Source organism: Sinohyriopsis cumingii, chromosome 11 (genome assembly GCF_028554795.1).
Source record: "Sinohyriopsis cumingii isolate HCF-2022 chromosome 11, ASM2855479v2, whole genome shotgun sequence".
Lineage (NCBI taxonomy): Eukaryota > Metazoa > Mollusca > Bivalvia > Unionida > Unionidae > Sinohyriopsis > Sinohyriopsis cumingii.
The window spans coordinates 39302199-39323499 of record NC_142971.1 but is presented as its reverse complement, the minus strand read 5'-3'; the positions used below and the strand labels follow the sequence as shown (position 1 = coordinate 39323499).

Below are 21301 nucleotides of genomic sequence, written 5' to 3'. Positions count from 1 at the left end.
TAAGCGCACAACTAACTAAAATGACTGCTCCCATGTACTAAAAATATCAGCCTGTATTAGTGTAAAGTACACTATCTTTAACAGTTATTAAAGTAGGGAAACGAACTTTTGGCAGGCTAGACAATACCAGCTTCTGAAAGTGCAATGATTGAATATTACATATATAACATAATTTTTTTTTATTTAGAATTCACCTCTGAAGTCCATAGCGAAGCCAGCAGTTTTTTTTTAAAGATTCACATCTGAAGTAAGGCCAAGCTGTATACTCTACAACCCATAATACAATCATCACTCATGCACCACAATAAATGGAATTCAAAGTGCTATGAATAATAACTAAGATATACAAGGTCTTTTTATAATAGCCAGTATAACCAGTGAGGAAAACCAGTAAAAATATTTTTCTTTAAAAATCTAACCACTATGTAAAATTCAAAACTGTAGAGCGCCACATTTTTCACTTTCAAGTTTCCAGGGAAATCTGTTATCACGGTATTTTAATTTTTTATTTTGCAATTTCGATATCTTCCATCAAACACGTTGTTATCGATTTTGCTTTGAAATTAATTTTTGCTCTGCAGTCGAAGAAAATGATCGTTCACTCTTCCGCATTTACTAAACTGTACAATATTTAGAGTCTATTGAAAAAGATTGAAATTTCCATCAACTTATTTTTGCAGCCTGTTTTCCATTTATTTTTCCATGTACGTCCTTACTATTATTTTGAAACGGGGTCCGTTCAGGTCGTCACCGTCTGATAATTTGAAGTGAACGATGGCTTGGTCTCCAGATGGGCTTATAATTCGGTCATGAAGTTCTTCACTTTCTCATTTTCACAAATTCCCTTAGTTGTTTTCTGATTCTTTCCTTTTTCATCTGTACAATTTCTCTATTCATGAGTTATAATTTGCTTTACCGACTTCACGTGCAGGCAGACATTAACAATTGTTCTTGTTCACGTCATGTCATGGACGTTCGCGCATAGGTGCAAGGGGGCTGGGGAGAACCAGCATCCTGCCTCCGGTTTCACCTCTAAACAATGTTTTGGCGTACAGCCGTAAAACTTAATGGCTGTTCACCACATGTTTGACCCACCCTCCTCGAAAATAATTCCGCTAGCGCCTTTGCGCCATATACATAACTCTTTTAAATCATGACCCTCTAATGAACAACAAAAACTTACGAGGCGTTTTGTTTATTCTTTTGAAAGATTTCAATAGTGAGAAACACGATAAAATTCAGAAATCGCTATAAGGTCGTATTAACTGGGTAATCAACGGAACGTCCTATCCAACGTAATTTCGTAACTTGTAGTACGTTAACGGCGACAAAACTGTCAATGAAATAAAAATACTCTTTACATATCTGATATAATTAAATAGTTGCAAAAGCCTGATATTGGCGCATATTAGGTGAAAACTTTGAAGAAATAATGAACGAGTAAAATTAATGCATACCCCAGACGCATAGCAATTGTAAAAACTGTAACATATAAATTATCACAATTTACTTTGTGGCAATCGGGGTGACTAGTTTTCAATGGGTACCAACGTTTTCATAAAGTATAATGCCTAAAGAAGAAAATATGCAATGTGTATCTTTGACAGTTGTCTCCGGTAAAACTGGGGGTGGCAAGTGGGACGACCGCCTCAGGCCCAGCTCTTGAGGGGGCCTCGCGCTTCAGGCCTAAGGTCGTCCTTATGAGTTTGTCAAGCTATATTCTCCGCCAAATTGCGAAAGTTGATATAGTCTAGACATAATCAGTGTTTGCAGTAGCATACCAATCGAAATACCGATACTCTGGCCCCGCGCGATCATGGTCGGCCCTAGGCTCCGCGTTCTCCTAACGCCACCTCTGCTGCTTTACCATGCTTTTTAAGAACAAGAACGAAATGGGAAGGGGGGGGGGGCTGGTTGAAGATAAACCGATTATCATTTTTGTGATGTAAAATCATGCTATCATTTTTTTTCCCCTTTATATGACGACAGTGACCATACTACCACCTCCACCAACCCTTCCCCAAAAAGACAAAAGTTCATTAAGGGGAGGTAACCGCAGAAAGTTTAGGATATTTCTGCTCAACTCTTACTCATTAGAGCAATCGACTCTAATGAAATTGCAGCTTGATTTTTTTTAATGGTAAAGCTTGCACACATATTTCAACAGCAATTTAGTACATATGTTGAAATTTCACACAACACGTACCACACAGTACATGATCAATCGCAAGCCTGTCTATGTGAGACTCGTTGTTGAATGGAAGTTTGTTTGTTGGTGTTTAAGGGTACATAAACAAATCACTGACTGGTTAGTGCTGATACAATGGAAATAAAGTGTTTGTCCCGGGACACTATATCAACTGACCAAAGCTGGTCTCTGTAGGATTCGAAACCACTCCTTTTGGGTTGTTAGTCCAGCACTCTTCTTCTGGGCCATCGCGACTCGATTACGACTGAAGTAATACCCTTGTCTAACTGAAGCCTACTCGTTCACATTTCTGTTCTTTAGACACCGAAATAGTTAACATCACAGAACACATATTGAGCTTGCTATACATTCACTATCTTTAATCTTTAAAGAGAAACATGTACTCTGTAAGAAAATAAAATGCTAAGGGACGGCTATTGTTATCTAAGCTTGGTCACTCAGTTGCTCAGCAGTGCACCGCATTCACATATAAACAGAACTGATCAATGGTTCGATAGGTCTAACAATTAAAGGAACAGTAAATCTAATGATAATAAGTTACTTCATGCTTTTCATCGAGGATCAGATAAAAGACAGAAGCATGGTAATTATAAGAATGTAACGTCATAATACTTCTTTTGTAGTAGTGCACCTGAGTTTAAAATAAATAAATAAATAAATAAATACAACTGGTACAAAATAAAAGAGCATTTCTACTGAACATACCAGAATGCCAGAATTCTATAAATATTACTGAATCCAAATATACCTAGATTTAATTTTAACAAGTGGTATTTTCCATCCAGCCCACCAAGAACTAAAGAAAGTCTTCTAACAAACACACATCCATTAAAAGGTGTAAATAAGTTCAACATTTTCACTGAAAGACACCCGCGTTTGCGGTCGAGGTTGTTCATCCTCTTGCTTTGCTTCTGTGTTCGTTTCCACTTCTGATCTTGTGTTATTGTCTGTATCTTCCACCGCCTTTTCGGACATCGGTTTCATCTCCCTTGTAATGGATACAGCTTTTGCTTCGTAGCTTCGCGTTGATGTCTTGCTTATCTGCGATCTTGGGCGCTTCCTTGATTTTGGTAACCCTTTGGTTGGTTCCTGTGTTTCTTCATTTTCAGACTTCGATTGCTGACTATGGTCCGGAATTTTCACCGCTATCTGGATCATGCGTGTTTGAGCGGCGTCAGTTTTCTTTATTGGGAGTGGTTCCAGATAACGTGCTGGTGTCGCAGACGGCGGTCTTGATCTAGCAAATCTATCATAGATTGATGAATCTGTTGTCATACTGAACGTTGTTGTAATACTGTCTTTGTCACTGATTAGTGTTGAACGCTTTGATTTCGGGTGTGGACGCTTTCCCCTACGACCTTGTGGCGGTTTAGATGAGAGTAGCTTCAAATTAGATTCTGTCAACTTGGCAAGTTTTAGAGTCGGAGTGGATTCTGTCGGCTTAGCGAGTTTGGGAGTAGGAGTGGGCGGAGGCACCGTTGGCAGCTTTTGTAAAGCCATTAGTTTCTTATATAACCTCCCCATCTGCGTTTGTATCTCCTCTTGTCTTTGAGCGAGTCCAATCTCCTCGTCAGTGACTGGCACTCCTCCAGAAAGAACCAGATTTGACCGATCAGTAGTGGATGTCTTCGCCGAGGAAATGCGAGTGGAAAAAGAACCAACTCTAGTTTGGCTCTTTGGTCGACTATCTCGTTCAAAGGAAGTGCACTGTCTGATGATCATTGGGGTTTCTTTATCTGACTCAGGTCTAGATGATTGATTATTCAACTCTTCTATATATCGTTTATATTCATCCAACATGGCCACTGTTGACTTTGATCTCTGAATAAAAGTATGTGGTTCGTTAAGTTTTTCCTTTTCTTTAATTTTCTCTACTAGTTCCTTTCGTTGCTTCTCAGGTGACCACATGTCCATTACACTGTTTACCTCTTTTTCGTAGAACTTTTTAAGTGCGTATGGAGTTCTGCATTGACCGGGGAAGACTGGCCTAGGCCGAGTTGGAGGTTTTGGAAGAACCCGTCGCCAGGAGTCTCTGATGGGTTCTGAGCTTGGCTTCTGCGACATCTGTTGCTTCATTTCCTCTTGTTTCCATTTATAAAATCCATCTACCAAGCCCAGTGCTGCTGATTTAGGTCTGAGCTCGACCAAATTTGATGAATATCTGTCCTTTAATAAGACAGCCTCAGAGTCAGATTCATTCTTGTTTTCTATAATTTCTCTGGAATACTTTGCAGAAACCCCTAGTGCAAGTTCAATTCTGGGGAAAACTGGCCTTGAAATATCAACATCTAGAGACCCGGGCCTTGAACCGGTCTCATTATTTTTCCCATCGCTCTTTTCTGTGGTTGAAACTTCCAGTAGACCTTTTGGCGGGAGAAGGGGAAGTTTCAGGTAGTCTTCATGTGACCATTTTTCTTTACTGCTTTTGCGCAGTGAACCAAGCGGGCGATACGACGGTGGAGGTTTAGGAGGTAAAGATGCATCATCTTCTTTCTTGTTCTTCTTGTACTTCGTCCGAATTTCATTTTTCCATTGGTCATAGTTCTTGAAGCTATGCGCCTTGTATACAAATCCATAAGCGAGCATGGACTCGAACTCTTCCCTCATGGCTTTTATGTCCTTGTTGGCTTTCATTTTAGCCGCATCTTCGTTACGAAGGAGATGTTTCATCTCAATCTGATGACGAATAAGGATTTTCTCGTTCTGGTCGTGTACCATACTTCCACGGCTGGACTGGATACCTTCGAACCCTTTCGAAACCTTTGACGAGTCAATGCTGATGTTCCTGGATAAATACATAGCATATTAAAATATGTAGATATGTCTATAAGCAATGACATGACCTTGACAGTAACATGACCTTGAAAATGACATGACCTTTATGCAGTGTGCGAAAGCCATTATATAGGAAAACTCGTTATTATACATGTTTCTCACTATATTATTCAAAAATTTAAAATCCATAAGAGTTCACATAGAAAATGAATTAACACAATATTTCTCAAGGCCCATTATTCATAAGTTTATATCGCCACAAAATGAGGTCACGAAAGAACATTTCAGAGTCGTTTCCACGATACATACAGTTGTGGGCAATAAAATATGCATCCCCTGTAAGTTTTTCTAGATTCGCAATATACATTTTGACTTAAACTCAAGTTGTAACTCTTTAAATTTGTAAATTTCCTGTCTATAATCATCTGGTGAAATATGTTTAGTATAGACTTTGATAAAATGTTATAAGTTTGCTTGATTTTTCTTAAGCTGGGGCAGAACATACGTTAGGCCTGTCATCGATCTTTAAAAAATGTAATCTTGCTCGCGCATAAAAGTGAACTGACCCAACTCCTGCCTTTCATGGAATATATTGTTGAAAAGCTCTCCAATCAACATAGAACTTATAAATTCTAAAAATGTATATTAAACCCATCGCAACCGATATCATATCCTCTCCTTCAAGAATATCTTGGATATGAAACAATGCCATGTTTAACAGCAAAGTCGCCGATTTAAGTTTTGTTTAAATCACACGTTCTCTGACCTTTCCGTCAGTTTGAGAATAAATAAATACATTTTTAGAAAAAGAAACGAAGAAAGGAAAAAGAAAGATAAAGAAATAAAAAATAAGGCAGAACGCTGATGGAGTCGGTGTTTCGATAAAAGTAAATTTGTACTGTCCGAAACTCAGCTTCCATACTGTTCCTCATATATGTGCGATTTGCAAAAAGCCAATTCAGGGATCGATATTTGTATATGCTTTACAAAAAAAAAAAAAAAAAAAAATTAAGGGATCGCTATTTGTATATGCATTAAAAAACAATTTAGAGATCGCTATTTGTATATGCTTTACAAAAAAGCCACTTCAGGGATCGTTATTTCTATATGCTTTACAAAGCAGCTAATTCATAGATTGCCATTTGTATATACTTCACAAAAAAAGCCAATTTAGGTAACACCATTTTTAAATGCACCACATAAAACCAATTCGGGGAACACCATTTTTAAATGCACCACATAAAACCAATTCAGGGAACACCATTTTTAAATGCACCACATAAAGCCAATTCAGGGATCACCATTTTTATATTCAGGGAACACCATTTTTAAATGTTTCACAAAAACGACAAATCAGGGATCGGCTTTACCAAAAAATGGCCAATTCAGTGAACACCAGTTTTATAGCTTCACAACAAAGCTAATTCAGGGATGAAACACTTATTATGTATGCTTCAGAAAAAAGCCAGTTCTGGAATCACAATTTTACATGCTTAAAAAAACAATTCAGGGATCACCATTTATCATTTATGGTATGCTTCACAAAATATTCAGGGATAACTATTTATATATACTTCACAAAAAAGCCAGTTCAGGGATCGTCATTTATATGTTTCACAAAATATGTATAACGAGAATACGTTGACAAGGAATCTCTTGCAAGTAAAAAAAATTAAGGATTTCTTGAACATTTTTGTTTTTAATAATACGAGTTAAAAAGGTTTTATTTTCCCCGAGGTAATATTCTCTATGACGCAATGCACGAGCTGAGACCGTTTTTGTATTTTCCCCGAAGTAATATTCTCTGTGATACATTACAGGAGACGAGGCTTGTTTTTATTATTTTCTCCACAGTAATATTCTCTGTGATACAAAGCTCGAGTTGAAAAGGTTTTATTTTCCCCGCAGTAAAAATTTCCATGATACAATGTACGAACTGAGGAGGTTTTAATTTCCCGCCAAGTAATATTCTCCATGATACAATGCAAGAGGTGAGGAGGTTTTGTTTACCCCACAGTAATATTCTCTATACTGTAATGCATGAGTTGCAGTGACGGCGCGAGGGTCGGGGGGTCTTTCTTGGGTGTGAGGCAATCCCCCCCCCCCCCCCGAACCAGGCGAAGGGCGGCGCCGTTGAACACGTTTCTTGGCTGAAATTTTTATAGCATTTTACCTCACCTTAGCATAATGAGACAGGAATAGCGGAGAACTCGCCCCATGGAGAACTCGCCCTGGGAAAACTCATCCCAGGTGTCAGGAGAAGTCGCCACATGGTGGTCGGAGAAGTCGCCTAACTTCGCCTGGAGAAGTCGCCCTAATGATCATATGTAGTAATTATGAGATGTCGCCACATGGATGTTAAGGCTTTATTTATTATTGTTTTTCTTCAACTTAATAACTTATTAAATCTATAAAATTTGCAATTTTTCAACTTTTTCATTTTATCAACTCCGCCTCTGTACTTAACGAAAAATAAGTGTTATCTGTCCCTTTTGCTCTGCTCTTCAAATCATTAGATGCATTTTATTTGAAAAAATAGAAAGGGTGTAAGCATGATGTGATGTCTGCATTTTTATATATGAAAGGGTTCCAACCTAATAACCTAAGTCATCCTGAGATGACTTTATGGCATGGACCTCTATAACCCGAACTCGATTGAATTGGCGATGACCGTCAGTAAGCCAAAGGGTTATACTATCATCTCTCTAAGTGAACAATTTAATCTGATTGTTCATTGAGATTTGCTAACCACTGACGAATGATACTTGAACTCGATAAAAAGCATCACTGACGCCTACTCAGGAAATGCGGTCGCTACCGAGTTCATCATCATGGCTAATGCGCAGAATTCGGACGGTTTCTGAAAGATCACTTGTACTATGCCCATCATTTAGTTCATTTCTTAGTTTTTATCAGTGTTCGTAATTTTAATATTTCTCAATAATAACAAACTATTTCAAGTTGAAGGAGATGTTTAAAAAATATTTCACTACTAAATTACCGATGCAAAATAAACAAGATTATTTTATTACATATAAAAACACCATGATCACGCGTACATATTGGTGGATATTAGTTTCCTTGATATGAATATTTGTAGAGATAGTGTTATCAATATTTTCTTAATTACATTTACATCTAAAAATGAAACATGCGTACTAGATGCAATATAAAAATAAATTTAATAGTCGGGTGAAAATGATTTAGGCGATCAATACATTTTTTTAAGTTCTTCATTTGAATACTTCCAGATCATAAATATGTCATCTAAGAATCTGAACCAAAATGATGGATTAAACTTTTCGTTTTGAAAAAAATTCTTTTCTAATTTAGCCATGAAAGGGAAAAGTATGAAGGAGCCATATTAATACCCACTGACGTACCCATTATTTGTAAGTAACTCGTATTATTAAATTGAAAATAATTATTTTCCAAGATAAGTTTTATTATTTTACAAACATCTTCACTAGATAGTGTGCTATTGTTAGGATTGTTATTAAGAAAATACTTACACGCTTTAATACCATCTGCATGCAGAATGTTGGTATACAGTGATGTTACATCTAATGATACCTGGATTAAAATTATCAGATAGCTGTGGAATAGACTTCAACTTTTTAATGAAAGTAGTTGTATCTTTAATGTGTGAAGGAAGTGATTTCATTAAAGGTTGTAAAACACTATCAATAAATTTTGATAGGTTTTCAGTATGTGAATTACAGCCTGATATAATGGTTCATTTTGGATAATTTAAAGGTAAATTATGGTCAAGATTGTTATGAGTTTTGGGTAGTATGTAGAATTGAGGTGTACGTATGTTAAGAGGGAAAGTATCAAATTCATCATATATGGAATTATTATTTTTAGCGATCTCATTAATGCACGTTGAAATTTTTTATTTAATTTCTAATTGACATTCAACTTCTTTAACATAATCATCTTGATTTATAATAATAAAAGTGTTTGACTTATCATCCTCTTTAATCACTATACTGTCGTCATTCATTAGATTATATGCAGACTTAATTTCGTCCTTATAAATATTACTATGATATTGCTTTTTATGATTACAAGTTAATATCTCTTTTGTGATCGCGTATATCTAAACATCTAAATATGAATCACGTAAAAGATGATTTAATTCTGTTATAAAAAGTTTTTTTGGGTGACAAGTTTTGGGGTGGCTTATCTAACCAATTGGGGCGACTTCTCCAACCACTCTGGGGCGACTTCTCCAGATACGCTGGGGCGAGTTCTCCCAGGACGAGTTCTCCATGGGGCGAGTTCTCTGCATACCATGAGACATTATTTGCACAACTTATAGAGGAGGGGAAGATGTTGGCAACTGACATAAAAACTGTTCTCTGTGGCAGTGTAGGGGCGCTACTAAAGAACATTGCCAGGGGCGCCTCATGAGGGCGCCACTAAAGAACGTTGGCTCCGGGCGCCTCGAAACCTCGACCGCTACTGACAAGCTGAGGAGGTTTTAGCTTCTCCGAAGTAATATTATCTACAAGAGAATTTTATGTTCCTTTAAGAAGAATAAATGTCAATTTGTCCCATGTATAAAAAGGTTACAGTAACCTAAATTCATGTATTTCCATTTACACAAAACTCAAAATTTTCTCGCTTTCAAAAACTACTTTTTAATTGCAAATGAGAGAAGAATAACACCAAAAAAAATCCAGAAGAAGGGGGACAACAATTACTACACTTACTTTTGTCTGTCCTTCCATTTTTCCAACAAGACTTGCATGTTAAGCTCTTCCAACATATTTTTCATTTCCGCCATTTTAAACTGTGCTGATTCTGTTATGAAATATAAACTGTTTCCGAAAACGAAGCCGGTGTTTCAAAGTACCAAGCATACACATCCTACATGTTTTCCAATGTCGAGCATACTTTATCAAGGCCCTTCATTGTCCACATTAAATATCCTATAGTGCAATACTATCCAGTGTACAGGGTGAAAGGAGCTAGATTCAAGTTCGGACATTTTCAATACGTCTAAGGTAAGCTGCCAACGAGATAAAGTAATCTCAAGCCTTCCTACACAACAATAGTAATTATAGTGCGTATTATAATTGACCTTAATTATTAGCCCAACACTTATTTTGTTTCAGCTCTTTCTGTGTGAATAATTTCACAATACTTACTATTCTTCTTTTATGTGGCAGAAAGTACTGATGGGACAATTGTTGGCATGCCATAATGACATTGTATCCATTGAGTATGTCGCATTTGTTGACATTTTAGATCTTTTGATAACAAATTCTCTCTCTCTCTCTCTCTCTCTCTCTCTCTCTCTCTCTCTCGCACACACACAAAATCACAAGCATTTCGTAATCTAATGGGAGTAGGTTTTCTACACTTACAATATATATTTAAATAATACCATTTGCACTTTCACCAATCCGTTTTTCCTTTCAGTGTCATGAGCAAATTTACCCAAATTGAACATGTATTGTAGTTTGCTATCACACATATTAAAATTAAAGCGTACAATATGTACAATAAATCTACAATTCCTCGTTTATCCCCGAAAAATTAAAAGTACAATTATTGTGTGTATACAAACACCAATATATATACACCAATGAACAGTGCAAAATTTCATTAAGTCTTGAGCCAAGGCGATTTACAGAACAGAAACAAACAATGCAAACAATATACATAAAAGGTAACGTTGAATTTACAAAACTAGATACGACTATGGTTCTAAGTTAAATATAACACGCATTATTAGTTGGAACTCCGATGTTGTTGTTGTTGTTGTTGTGGGGTTTAACGCCATTTTTCAGCACTTGATTGGCTATACATGGCGGCCAGTATTAATGGTGGAGGAAGAACCTGGGAAAACCCAGGAAAGAACCACCGACCCACGAGAAGCTACTGGCAAGCTTTCTCACATACCCACATTGGCTGAATCTTAGACTCGAACCGCCGCAGACAGAGGTGAGATGGCAGTGATCCGTAACGAAGAGCGCTTTAGACCACTCGGCCACTCGGGGCCCCGAACTCCGATGTAATATACGATCAAAACATAGTTTGTTTTTGTCTTTTGTAAACAAAGAAAAAAAACCTAGTTGTACGAGTTCTGCCATACTTTGGTTGTGATAATTATCATTCTTAACAAAATTTCAAAGGTAAAACTTCTATTTTAGCAACCCACAGCCATGTTTGTGCTAATTAATATACGATCAAAACATAGTTTGTACTTGTCTTTTGTAAACAAAGAAAAAAATAGTTGTACTAGTTCCCCATACTTTGGTTGTGATAATTATCATTCTTAACGACGTTCAAGGGTAAAACTTCTATTTTAGTAAGAAACAGTCATGTTTGGGCTAATTAGAACCGTGCTCATCCGGATAAAAGACACAGCTTGCTCTTTTACACAAACATTGTGATTTACCGACTGTGAGATTTAAATGTACTCCTCCATATAAAAGTGATGAAAAGAAGAACGTAGACCCTGATAAATGCCGCATTCTTCTACGTCAGACATAAGTCAACGCCATTCAAGACTGTGCTCTTCTTATGACCCGATATGAAATATACGATAACTAGAAACCCGGTCATGTTCGCATCTTACTAATTAAAGCAATTTTAACACTCACGAGGAGTTAACAAAACTGACAGGGGTCGTAATATATGGAGGGTGATTACCGGTCGCCTATTTGGTTAGAGCATCGTGCTCGTGTTTGTGTGTGTGTGTGTGTGCGTGCGTGTGTGTGTGTGTGTGTGTGTGTGTGTGTTTAACATAGCTTTAACAATTTTAGTCATATTGCTACGATCTCTGCAGTTCAGTTTATCGTGATGTCAAGCACTGGAGCATCATGCCGCAGACACTTGGCCTCATGTCCCACCCAGTCACATTATTCGGACACCAAGCTGACCAGTCCTAACACTAACCACTTATTGCTCAGCGCCTAGCAAGGCAGCTGTTAGCACCATTTTTATAAGTCTTTGGTATGACTCGGTCCGAGGTTCCGATCCGCGAAATCAAACACACACACACACACACACACACACACACACACACGCACGCACGCACGCAAGCACGCACGCACACGCACACACACACACAGACACACACACACACTTTCAAATATTCAGGAAATTGAATATTTTCAATACCTGGAAAGGGTCATTCCTGCAGGCATAAAACAGTCGTATGACCTATAATAATAATAATAATAATAATAATAATTAGGACTTTGTAATAGCGCCTAATCTTTAGAAGCTCTAAGCGCTTTACAACATTAGACAACACCTACAAGATAAAAAAATGTAATGATATGATTACAAAAACAAACACCATGAAATTAGAAAAACGTTAAAAAAAACATGCTGAGAATATTTCAGGTAGGAAACATCATTAGGTCTTTAAGTTTGTTCTTGCAGTCGAAATAAGTGAGTTTTGAGCGCACTCTTGAATGTGATCACTGTGTCTTTGTGTCAATGTTCAGTGGGCAATTCATTCCATGTTGCTGGGCCCTGGTATGCAAAAGAACGCTGTCCATATGACTTTGTTTTCATACTTGGAATAATGAGTATACGATTGTCAGAAGAGGAGCGTAAGTATCTTGCTGGTGTATACACACGGGTGATGTCGGATAGGTATGTTGGACTAGAGTCCGACAGTGAAACGTAGCACAGAAAACAAATTTTGTGTTTGATTCTGGATCGAATGGATAGCCAGTGTAGGGTACAGAGCAGCGGGGAGGTGTGCTCTGATAGTGGTACTCTAAATATGATCCGAGCAGCCGTGTTTTGAACTTTTTGAAGTTTCTGGAGTAGATATTGAGATGAACCAGACAGAATTGAGTTACAATAGTCCAGTCTTGAAAGTACTAATGAACACACAAGTGTTTTAGTGGCATCATTTGAAAGATATTCGCGAATGAATCTGATGCGTCTCACCTCAAGGTATGCAGCCTTGCGTATGTTCATGACATGTTGGTGCAATGTGAGAGTACTGTCCAGAGTAACACCTCGGTTTCGTACTGATTGTGTGAATTTAATGTTGGTGTTGCTGATATTTATTGTTTGAGGTAAAGGATGTGAATAAGAAAGTCTTTGTGTTGTGATAAAAATGGTCTCAGTTTTATCATCATTCATCTGCAGCTTGTTACATGTCATCCATGATTTCACATCAGAAATGCACCTCTCTACACCTTGGATGGTAGCATCAACTTCAGTTGGGTGGCTAGATTTGTATATTTGGGTGTCATCAGCGTACAATTGGTGAGACACTGGATGATGATCTATGACACTGGAGAGCGACTGAGTGTACAGAATGAAGAGAACAGATCCAAGAACAGACCCTTGTGGAACACCACAACATAGATCAACTGGGCTGGAGTGTATTCCATTTGCAGACACAATTTGTGTCCTGTTGACCAAGTAGGACTTGAACCACAGTAAGGCTGTATCATGAATGCCAAATACATGCTGGAGACGGTGAAGTAATATATCATGGTCTATTGTGTCAAATGCTGCAGACAAATCAAGGAGGGTGAGGACTAATCTTTCCGCTATCCAACGCAGAGAGAATGTCATTAACTACTTTTAGAAGAGTAGTTTCAATACTGTGGCAAGGGCGAAGTGCAGATTGTACATTGCTAAAAAAGACTGTTTGAATTTAGATGAGGTACAAGTTGGGATAGAACAACCTTTTCTAAGATTTTTTATATGAATGGGAGATTAGAAACTAGGCGGTAGTTCTTTAAATCGTTATGGTCTAGTGTTGGTTTCTTCAGCAGAGGCTTTACAATGGCAGCTTTGAAAAATGATGTGAATTCCCCGGATGAGAGAGGTATTAATAGCATCAGTTAGTGAAGGCAATACTGGATCTAAGCACTCAAGCATCAGTAATGTTGGAATTGGATCAAGTTCACATGACTTTGGTGCACTCTTCATCACGATTGTACGTACGAAATCCATAGAGACAGGTTCAAATGATGCTAATGGTTGCCGCTCAAATTCTGTATCCCAACTGTATGGTGACAAGGAGTCAATTAAAATTGTGGTGTCAGGCTTATCTCTAATGTTTTGTACTTTGTCACAGAAGAAATTTGCAAACGTGTCCGGAAGGTCGACTGGAGAGAAAGGTAGTTGGAAGTGGTGTAGATTTGTTCCTTGAACAATGAGTACCAACCAGAATCTAGCCGTGGCCTGCATATCGAATACCCACCACCACCTCCGTCCCCCAGCTTCAATAATGAGGGCATTTATTTAACTAGAAAAGACATGCATTACACTAGACTCTGGGGTTCCGGTACTTGTGTATTAGACTATTAGGTGATCATTTTTTGTTTGTATTATTTATGAAAGATAATTGATAATTTGTTTTATTTTTGAGTTTCTGTTTTCATTCACGTGTATTAAATCAATATAAAACACAATCATGATTTAAACACGAAATATGGTTTTTATGAAGAAAGTAGTGCACTACAAACACGGTTAGCTACTTGTACACTGAACCTGAACTGTCAGTATTCACGTACTGGCGTATGGAAATTAGCGTGGAATAGAAACTATGTGAAATGAAGAACCAACAAGAGGTAATTAAAATATTTTAATATATTGACAGTTCATCTAAGTCATTATTCTGCTTTGATTAACATTTCTAAAGGCTATACTAAGAATTCTCTGTCTCTGTCTCTCTCCTCCTTTGGACGGTTTGACTAAACTTTACCATTATTCACAGGTCCAGAGACATTGTCGTCTGACACAAGCGAAAATCCCCAACGCTCGTATTTTCATGGATTTTCGCCTGTATCTAGCTACGATAATCCAGAGAGAGCGAGAGAAATGTGGGGGTGGGGGTGGGTGGGTGGGGGAAGCGGGGCGGGGCGACCAATTGGACATTTTTATATTTAATAATTAATAATCGATTTTTAGAACATTATAATAGGTTTAAGAAACAATAACAACAGAGCATTAAATACGCTACAATATGTGTACCTCATAACCAACAAATTTAACATATAGGCCTAGTATCGACTGGCTATTGCAACTATGAATCACTGATATTATGAACACTGTAGATAGGTCCCAAGGAAAGCGTAAACATACCATTACGAAGAACCAGATTAATGTAGGCTACTTGGTACAAGTTCAGTTTTAATGTTTTTGTCCAGCGCAATATGTTTTTCTATCTCACTCCAGATTTTTGCTTATTTTGTCCCTTATACACGAGAGGGGAGAAGGGAATGTAAAAAAGAATGGATTTCGATGAAATTTTGTACCATTTTAATTTCATTTCATTTAGAAAACCGGGACTATTAATAATTTTCATATCATTTATGATTAATGAATGAGTAGAAATTCATCATTGATCTAAAGGCCTGCAGTTGAAAGAATGTTTATATATTCGTATTATTGCACCATGGGAGGATCACAATTTGATATACCGATAGTAGACATAAAAAATGCATGACACAATTTCCACGTACACAATAAAGAGAGTAAAAAGTGCGTATAAAAGATCTGCTATAGAAATGTGATTTCCTCCTCCAGGAGGTACTAGTTGATTTAGTTCCAATATAACTTCCTCCTGTTACACGAGCGACAGACAATGAGGTGGGCATTTTTCAAAACATTATAACAACACTTAAATACATTAATGTTTTTCATCTCTAAACAATTTGTAGTGACTCATTTACCAGTATTTAAATCTTGCTATTTAAATAAACCAAAAAGACAACTTATGCAACCGATGAACTGATTTCATATCAATTGTACGAGATGTCCTGGGTTGCTAGTATCGTTCACTTTGATAACTGACCCATGTAAGCTATAAAAACAAATGATATACATATAAACTGTGGAGTGCAAATAAAAGGTTGGAACACTTAGATGACAGATTATTTAATAGACCGGTTTAATGGTTAAAAAAATTATATAAAAAAATTGGGTTGGTCATTTGAATAAGATTTCTTTCTACTCATTTTCCCACTCCATTTACTGAAAATGAAGGACGGATGCATGATCGACTTTAACTCATTTGAGAAAAGACTGATTATAATAGTTAGCAATGCGCTCTGCATATAATTTCTTAAATGATTTGCGTTTAATATAAATTGCTGTAATTTGAACGCGATTATTAAATACTCAAAGGTAGCAATTGAGCGTCCGCCTCGGATGCTGGAGGTCGTGGGTTTCAATCCCGACTGAGTCATACCAAAGACTTATAAAAATGGTACTAACAACTGCCTCGCTATGCGCTCAGCATTAAGAGGTTAGTGTTAGGACTGTTCGGCCTGGTGTCAGGATAATGTGACTGGGTGGGACATCATGCTACATATCTGCAGCATGATGACCCAGTGACTGACATCACTATAAACTGCCACACTTCAGACATCGTACCGATATGAATGGAAAATTGCTGAAGCTACGTTAAAAATCCAAAACACACACACACACACACACACACACACACACACACACACACACACACAGGTAGCCATTACTGACTCATGTTTTTCAGTCTATGTCAAGTAGAAGATAAACAATCGGGAGAAAGTGAAAGCGTTTTAATAAGCGTGACACCAAATTTGCCCCCAACGAAGGAAATAAAAATGGAATCTGGTGACAAATCAGAAAATGTGGAATGTGCTTTCTTCTTTCAATTTGATTTGATAGACACAGGATAGGCGAATGCTCAATGTCCGGGTTAATGACAATAATTGGATTAATGACGGTAATTAGAAAAGGTCTGGTCAGGTTTTGAGCGGTTTAACGCCATTTTTCAGCACTTAATAGGCTATACATGGCGGCCAGTATATTTGGTGGAGGAAGAACTCGCGAAGAACCACCAGTCCATGGAAAGCTACTGGCATGTATTCTCACATAACCAGGTTGACCGAGTCCAAGACTCGATAGCTGGCGTTGAGAGGTGGGATGTTCGAGTGATATGTAAAAGCGAGCACCTTAAACCACTCGGCTCCCGCCTGAACACCCTACCCCTTGAAATGTTTCAGGAGAAAAGCATACAGGGTTATTGTAACTTTATTAAAAGATAAATATATAAATTATAGATTTAAAATAAAATATTTGAATAATCGCTTTAATATCCGAATCACCATAAAATGACTCCTATATGTGTAATAGCATTAAAACAGTAAATATTTCAGACGTTTCTAATATGACAATACCATTTTAAGGTTTGTAGTGGATTTGGTTAGTTTTTGCTTGTGAATGAGAGTCAAGTGTTTTGCCAAAAGCCACAGTATAGAAAAGTTAACTGCATGCACGTCATTGTTTTCGAAGATAATCTTAATGATTTATTTCATCTGTTTAGATTATAATTTTTTATATTTGCATTAAATTTTTATTGAGCTTCAAATTACAATTATTCAGTTTAATCCATGAGGAGTATTATGTTACAAATTCAAATCACTTGTTTTATTTAAATTTATGAATCCTGTTTTCTAAATTAAAAAATATCTTATATATATATATATATATATATATATATATATATATATATATATATATACACACACACACACACACACACACACACACACACAGAGTAGGGGGAGAACTCAACACAAGCTCAAATATGCAAATATGTTATTCTCAATATTCTACTCCTCGTCACAGGTTACATCCCTTGTTTAAATAGGCAAACCGGCAACACTATTTTTCTCTTCTATTGTTAGTAACGACGACCTTATTTCATGGCGGAATCACAGTCATATGCACATATTTGAAGATCATCTTGCCGGGATGCTTTCTATTGAAATAGGACAAATTCTATTAAGAGGTTTCTCTGTAGAAATCGATTTAAAGCTTGAATACTTTGAATGATGACGGCCATATTTGCAGGATCTGCATAAATTTGAAAGAGTTACATGCCAAGATAAGTTTTTCTCAAGTGTGGTCATATTCCATTCAGAGCAGTTATGGAGAAGCCATTGAACGATTTGCCTACTTTCAGTAGTGGTCCTCATATATGATTACGAACCATCATGATCTGTACACATTTGAAAGGTCTTCATGCTATATGCATTGTGGTTAAATTAAAGTAATCAGATTTGGAAACGAAGTCGTTTAAAGTTCTTTCTACTTCCTATAACAGTGGCTTTCCTTTTCTATTAACAGTGACCATAGTTGAAGGCGGACTGGCATTATCTGCAACAGTTCTTCCTGCCATCATGCTTTCTGTCAAAATTGACAACATTATGTTCAGTGTTTTCGAATTTGTTTTTGAAGAAGTCGTTTAAAATGCGTTTTCTATTTTTAGGAATATCGCCCATATTTGATTGTAGATGTGCATCATTAATAGCAATCGAAAACTCTGCAGGCCAGGATGATCCGTGCCAGATTGAGTAACACCCTCCCCTATGCTCCAATGATTGTTTTGTTTAGCAGTAAAAAAAAAATAAAGCAAAAGTGACAGATGCACGATGGACGATGCATGAACTATGCTTATTTTTATAGGTCTTTATCCACTGGGTGTGTCAGTTGCCATATGGCGTCATACCAGGACAAATGTTTCCTGTTGGGTATGGTGCGAAGTAGTTCTAAATTTAGAGGTGTTGTTTGTCTGTCCATTTCACCGTGAACTATTCATGGCAGAAAATGATTTTTTTTACCAACGAATGATTTGGAAGGAGTCAGTATTTATTCTGAGATACCTTTTATTGTGGTTGTAAAATCAGTGTGGTAGAAGTGTAAGGTAAAGTAAGTATGAAGCATGCCCAAGAACAATGTTATTATTGACCCGGAAATGGAATCATGACACGAGTAGGCTTTGATTAACTGTCATTTAAAAAAATGCCTGCTTACATCTGACATGTTTTGGTGTGTATGTACTATAATGGCACTGTCACCCCTAGGAATCCAAGTGTCATTGGAATGTTGGTCCGAGTTAAGCTTTAAGAAATGCATGTAGGTAATATATGGTAAAATATGTGGTGGTCTGATCCCATATAGCACACATAATTAATCCACGTCTCATAAACCACAACGTCAACATTTGGCAAAATTACTATACTTTCGTGGTAAGATCCGTAAAAAAGCCAACATTCGATGAAGGATCTATCCATGACGAAACATTTAAAACAAAAAAAAAAAAAAAAAAAAAAAAAAACAACAAAAAAACGATAAGCTGCTTTCCTCGTTTTTGCTGGTGCCCAAAAGCCTGCCCGTTGAGATCTCTTTTACATTCAGTACTTATAGGGAAACAGTAATAAAATAAAATAGTTTACGGTAAAAACCTACCAGTACCTAAAATTTACCCACCTATAAGCTTCTTGCGCAAATTACGTAATTTTTCAGCAACTATTTCAATCAGTCAGCAATTTTCATTCTTTGAAATACGTTATTGAATATATTGCCAAACAAAGCCTAATTCCGTAGCTCATAAAATAATCAGTTGGCTGTAACCATTAGCTCACTCGGCCTTATGGCCAGGTCACCCAAAACGTTATACACAGAATTTAAACAGAATTATCACATAACAAAGCTTGACAGATTCAATTAATGGACATTTAAATTCAGTATAGATTTTACAACAATTTGACACTACAGATTTGTATTAAGTTATAGTGACAATAATTCATATTTTGAGATCACAATTCAAAAACATGTCAATTTGGTTTTGTAAAACTACATGTAAAACTGAACGGATTGGCACCATTTAGACTTTAAAAGTTTACATGCTATGATGCTTTTTGTCGTTGTTACTGATGGCTTAATGCCATTCTTAAGCAGAAGACAGATTATGCATGTGTGTGTGTGTGTGAGAGAGAGATTTGAATTTTTAACGTAGCTTTAACAATTTTTCAGTCATATCGCTACGATGTCTGCAGTGTGACAGTTTATAGTGATGTCTAGCACTGGGGCATCGATCATGCCACAGACATGTAGCATCATATCCCACCCGGTCACATTATTCTGACACCAGGCCGAACAGTCCTAACACTAACCTCTTAATGCTGAGCGCCAAGCGAGGTAACTGTTAGTACCATTTTTGTAAGTCTTTGGCATGACTCAGCCGGAGATCGAACCCACGACCTCCCGCATCCGAGGCGGACGCCAGGCTATACATGACAGGCAGTATAACTGGCGGAGAAAGAGTAACGGCGGCTATACTTGATAGTGCTTGCGTTTTGGGTTTTTTAACGGCATTGCAATAAAATAGTGGCTATATCATGCCAAAGAAATGGAACCTGAGTGCCTTTCCAAAGGACACACTGAGACAACCGTCTCGGGCTGACCTGGGCGGTTATCAAACCCGCGACCATTGGATTACGAATCCGACGCTATTGCGGCTATCTAGGCAGCATAATTGTACAAAAGTGAGAGGGCTTTATACTAGGAGTTTTTCTGTCTAATTTGACATAATCCTGTTACGCTTTATTTTAAGAAGAAAACATTCAAAGGCTTTCTATTTTTAGTAATGGAGTTCATATCGATAAGGTATTAGTGCGCTGTAAGTATGCAGCATGTATCTGGTGACATCGAGTTCAAATGGACACTGTTGCAAATGAAAAGTGTGCCGCAAAGAGCCACTGGGTTGGTATCTTTTCCAGAAAGAAAACATGACAAGTCACGTTTGAAGAACTGGGATTACCAATAGTAGAATGTAGGAGTAAAATAAAAGACTTATATACAAACCGTTATAATATTGAAAATATTTGGCACAATTTAATCGAAAAAGTACTATCTTAAGGACAACAAATGTGAAGATTTTGTCAAATATGGACTAGGAGGAATTTTGTTTTTTTTGTTTTCATGCAGTGATGGAACACATATTCATGATGTGCGGTGTAGTTGGTGCCAGATGTCGCAATATATCGACGATGTCACATGTCTGGTTCTTCTTTTCCTCTTTGGTTTTAATGGATTCAAATCTTTAATAATTGAGGTACGGTCGAATCCAGTCATTGTGCTCGTGTACACACAGATTATGGACTAAAGGTTAGATGACACAGGGTGAAAACAACCATAGAGAGTGATATATTCTGAAAGAGTATATATGAGGAGCATTGTAAAGAAGAGATCAAGATAAAAATAATAATACCGATAATAATAATTAACACCTTGGACGTTTTTAATGGCACTGTCAACACGCTATTGGCCCAGCGCTTTTGACGATGTCATAAATGTTTTATATCTAATTGCTAAGGGAACCAGTAGGCTGCTATGAGTCTTTTATAACTTTGGTATAACATATCAAAAACATCATTCCAATAACGGCTGATCTGAACTGGCTTAGTGATTTGGAAATCTCAAAACCGTGTTTTCCACTTGAATGTTATGAAAGCAGAACACTTCTTAAGAAAGCTAAGAAGAACATAG

General features: G+C 37.1%; 1 protein-coding gene across 1 annotated transcript; it reads right to left on the bottom strand.

Moving 5' to 3' along the window:
• Positions 1-2464: 2464 nt before the first annotated feature.
• LOC149787960 (uncharacterized) lies at positions 2465-9781 on the bottom strand. Its single transcript, XM_089975691.1, has 2 exons — positions 9703-9781; positions 2465-4994 (listed from the first exon to the last, which is right to left on the bottom strand). Exons 1-2 carry the CDS (start codon positions 9774-9776, stop codon positions 3038-3040), a joined length of 2031 nt encoding a protein of 676 aa, XP_089831817.1. The 5' UTR covers positions 9777-9781; the 3' UTR covers positions 2465-3037.
• Positions 9782-21301: the final 11520 nt, after the last annotated feature.

Bases quoted from the DNA above. Each gene is read 5' to 3' on its own strand.
- LOC149787960 (XM_089975691.1), bottom strand. From the start codon at position 9,776: ATGGCGGAAATGAAAAATATGTTGGAAGAGCTTAACATGCAAGTCTTG. The intron at 4,995-9,702 runs GTAAGTGTAGTA...GTATTTATCCAG, and splicing joins AAATGGAAGGACAGACAAAA to GAACATCAGCATTGACTCGT.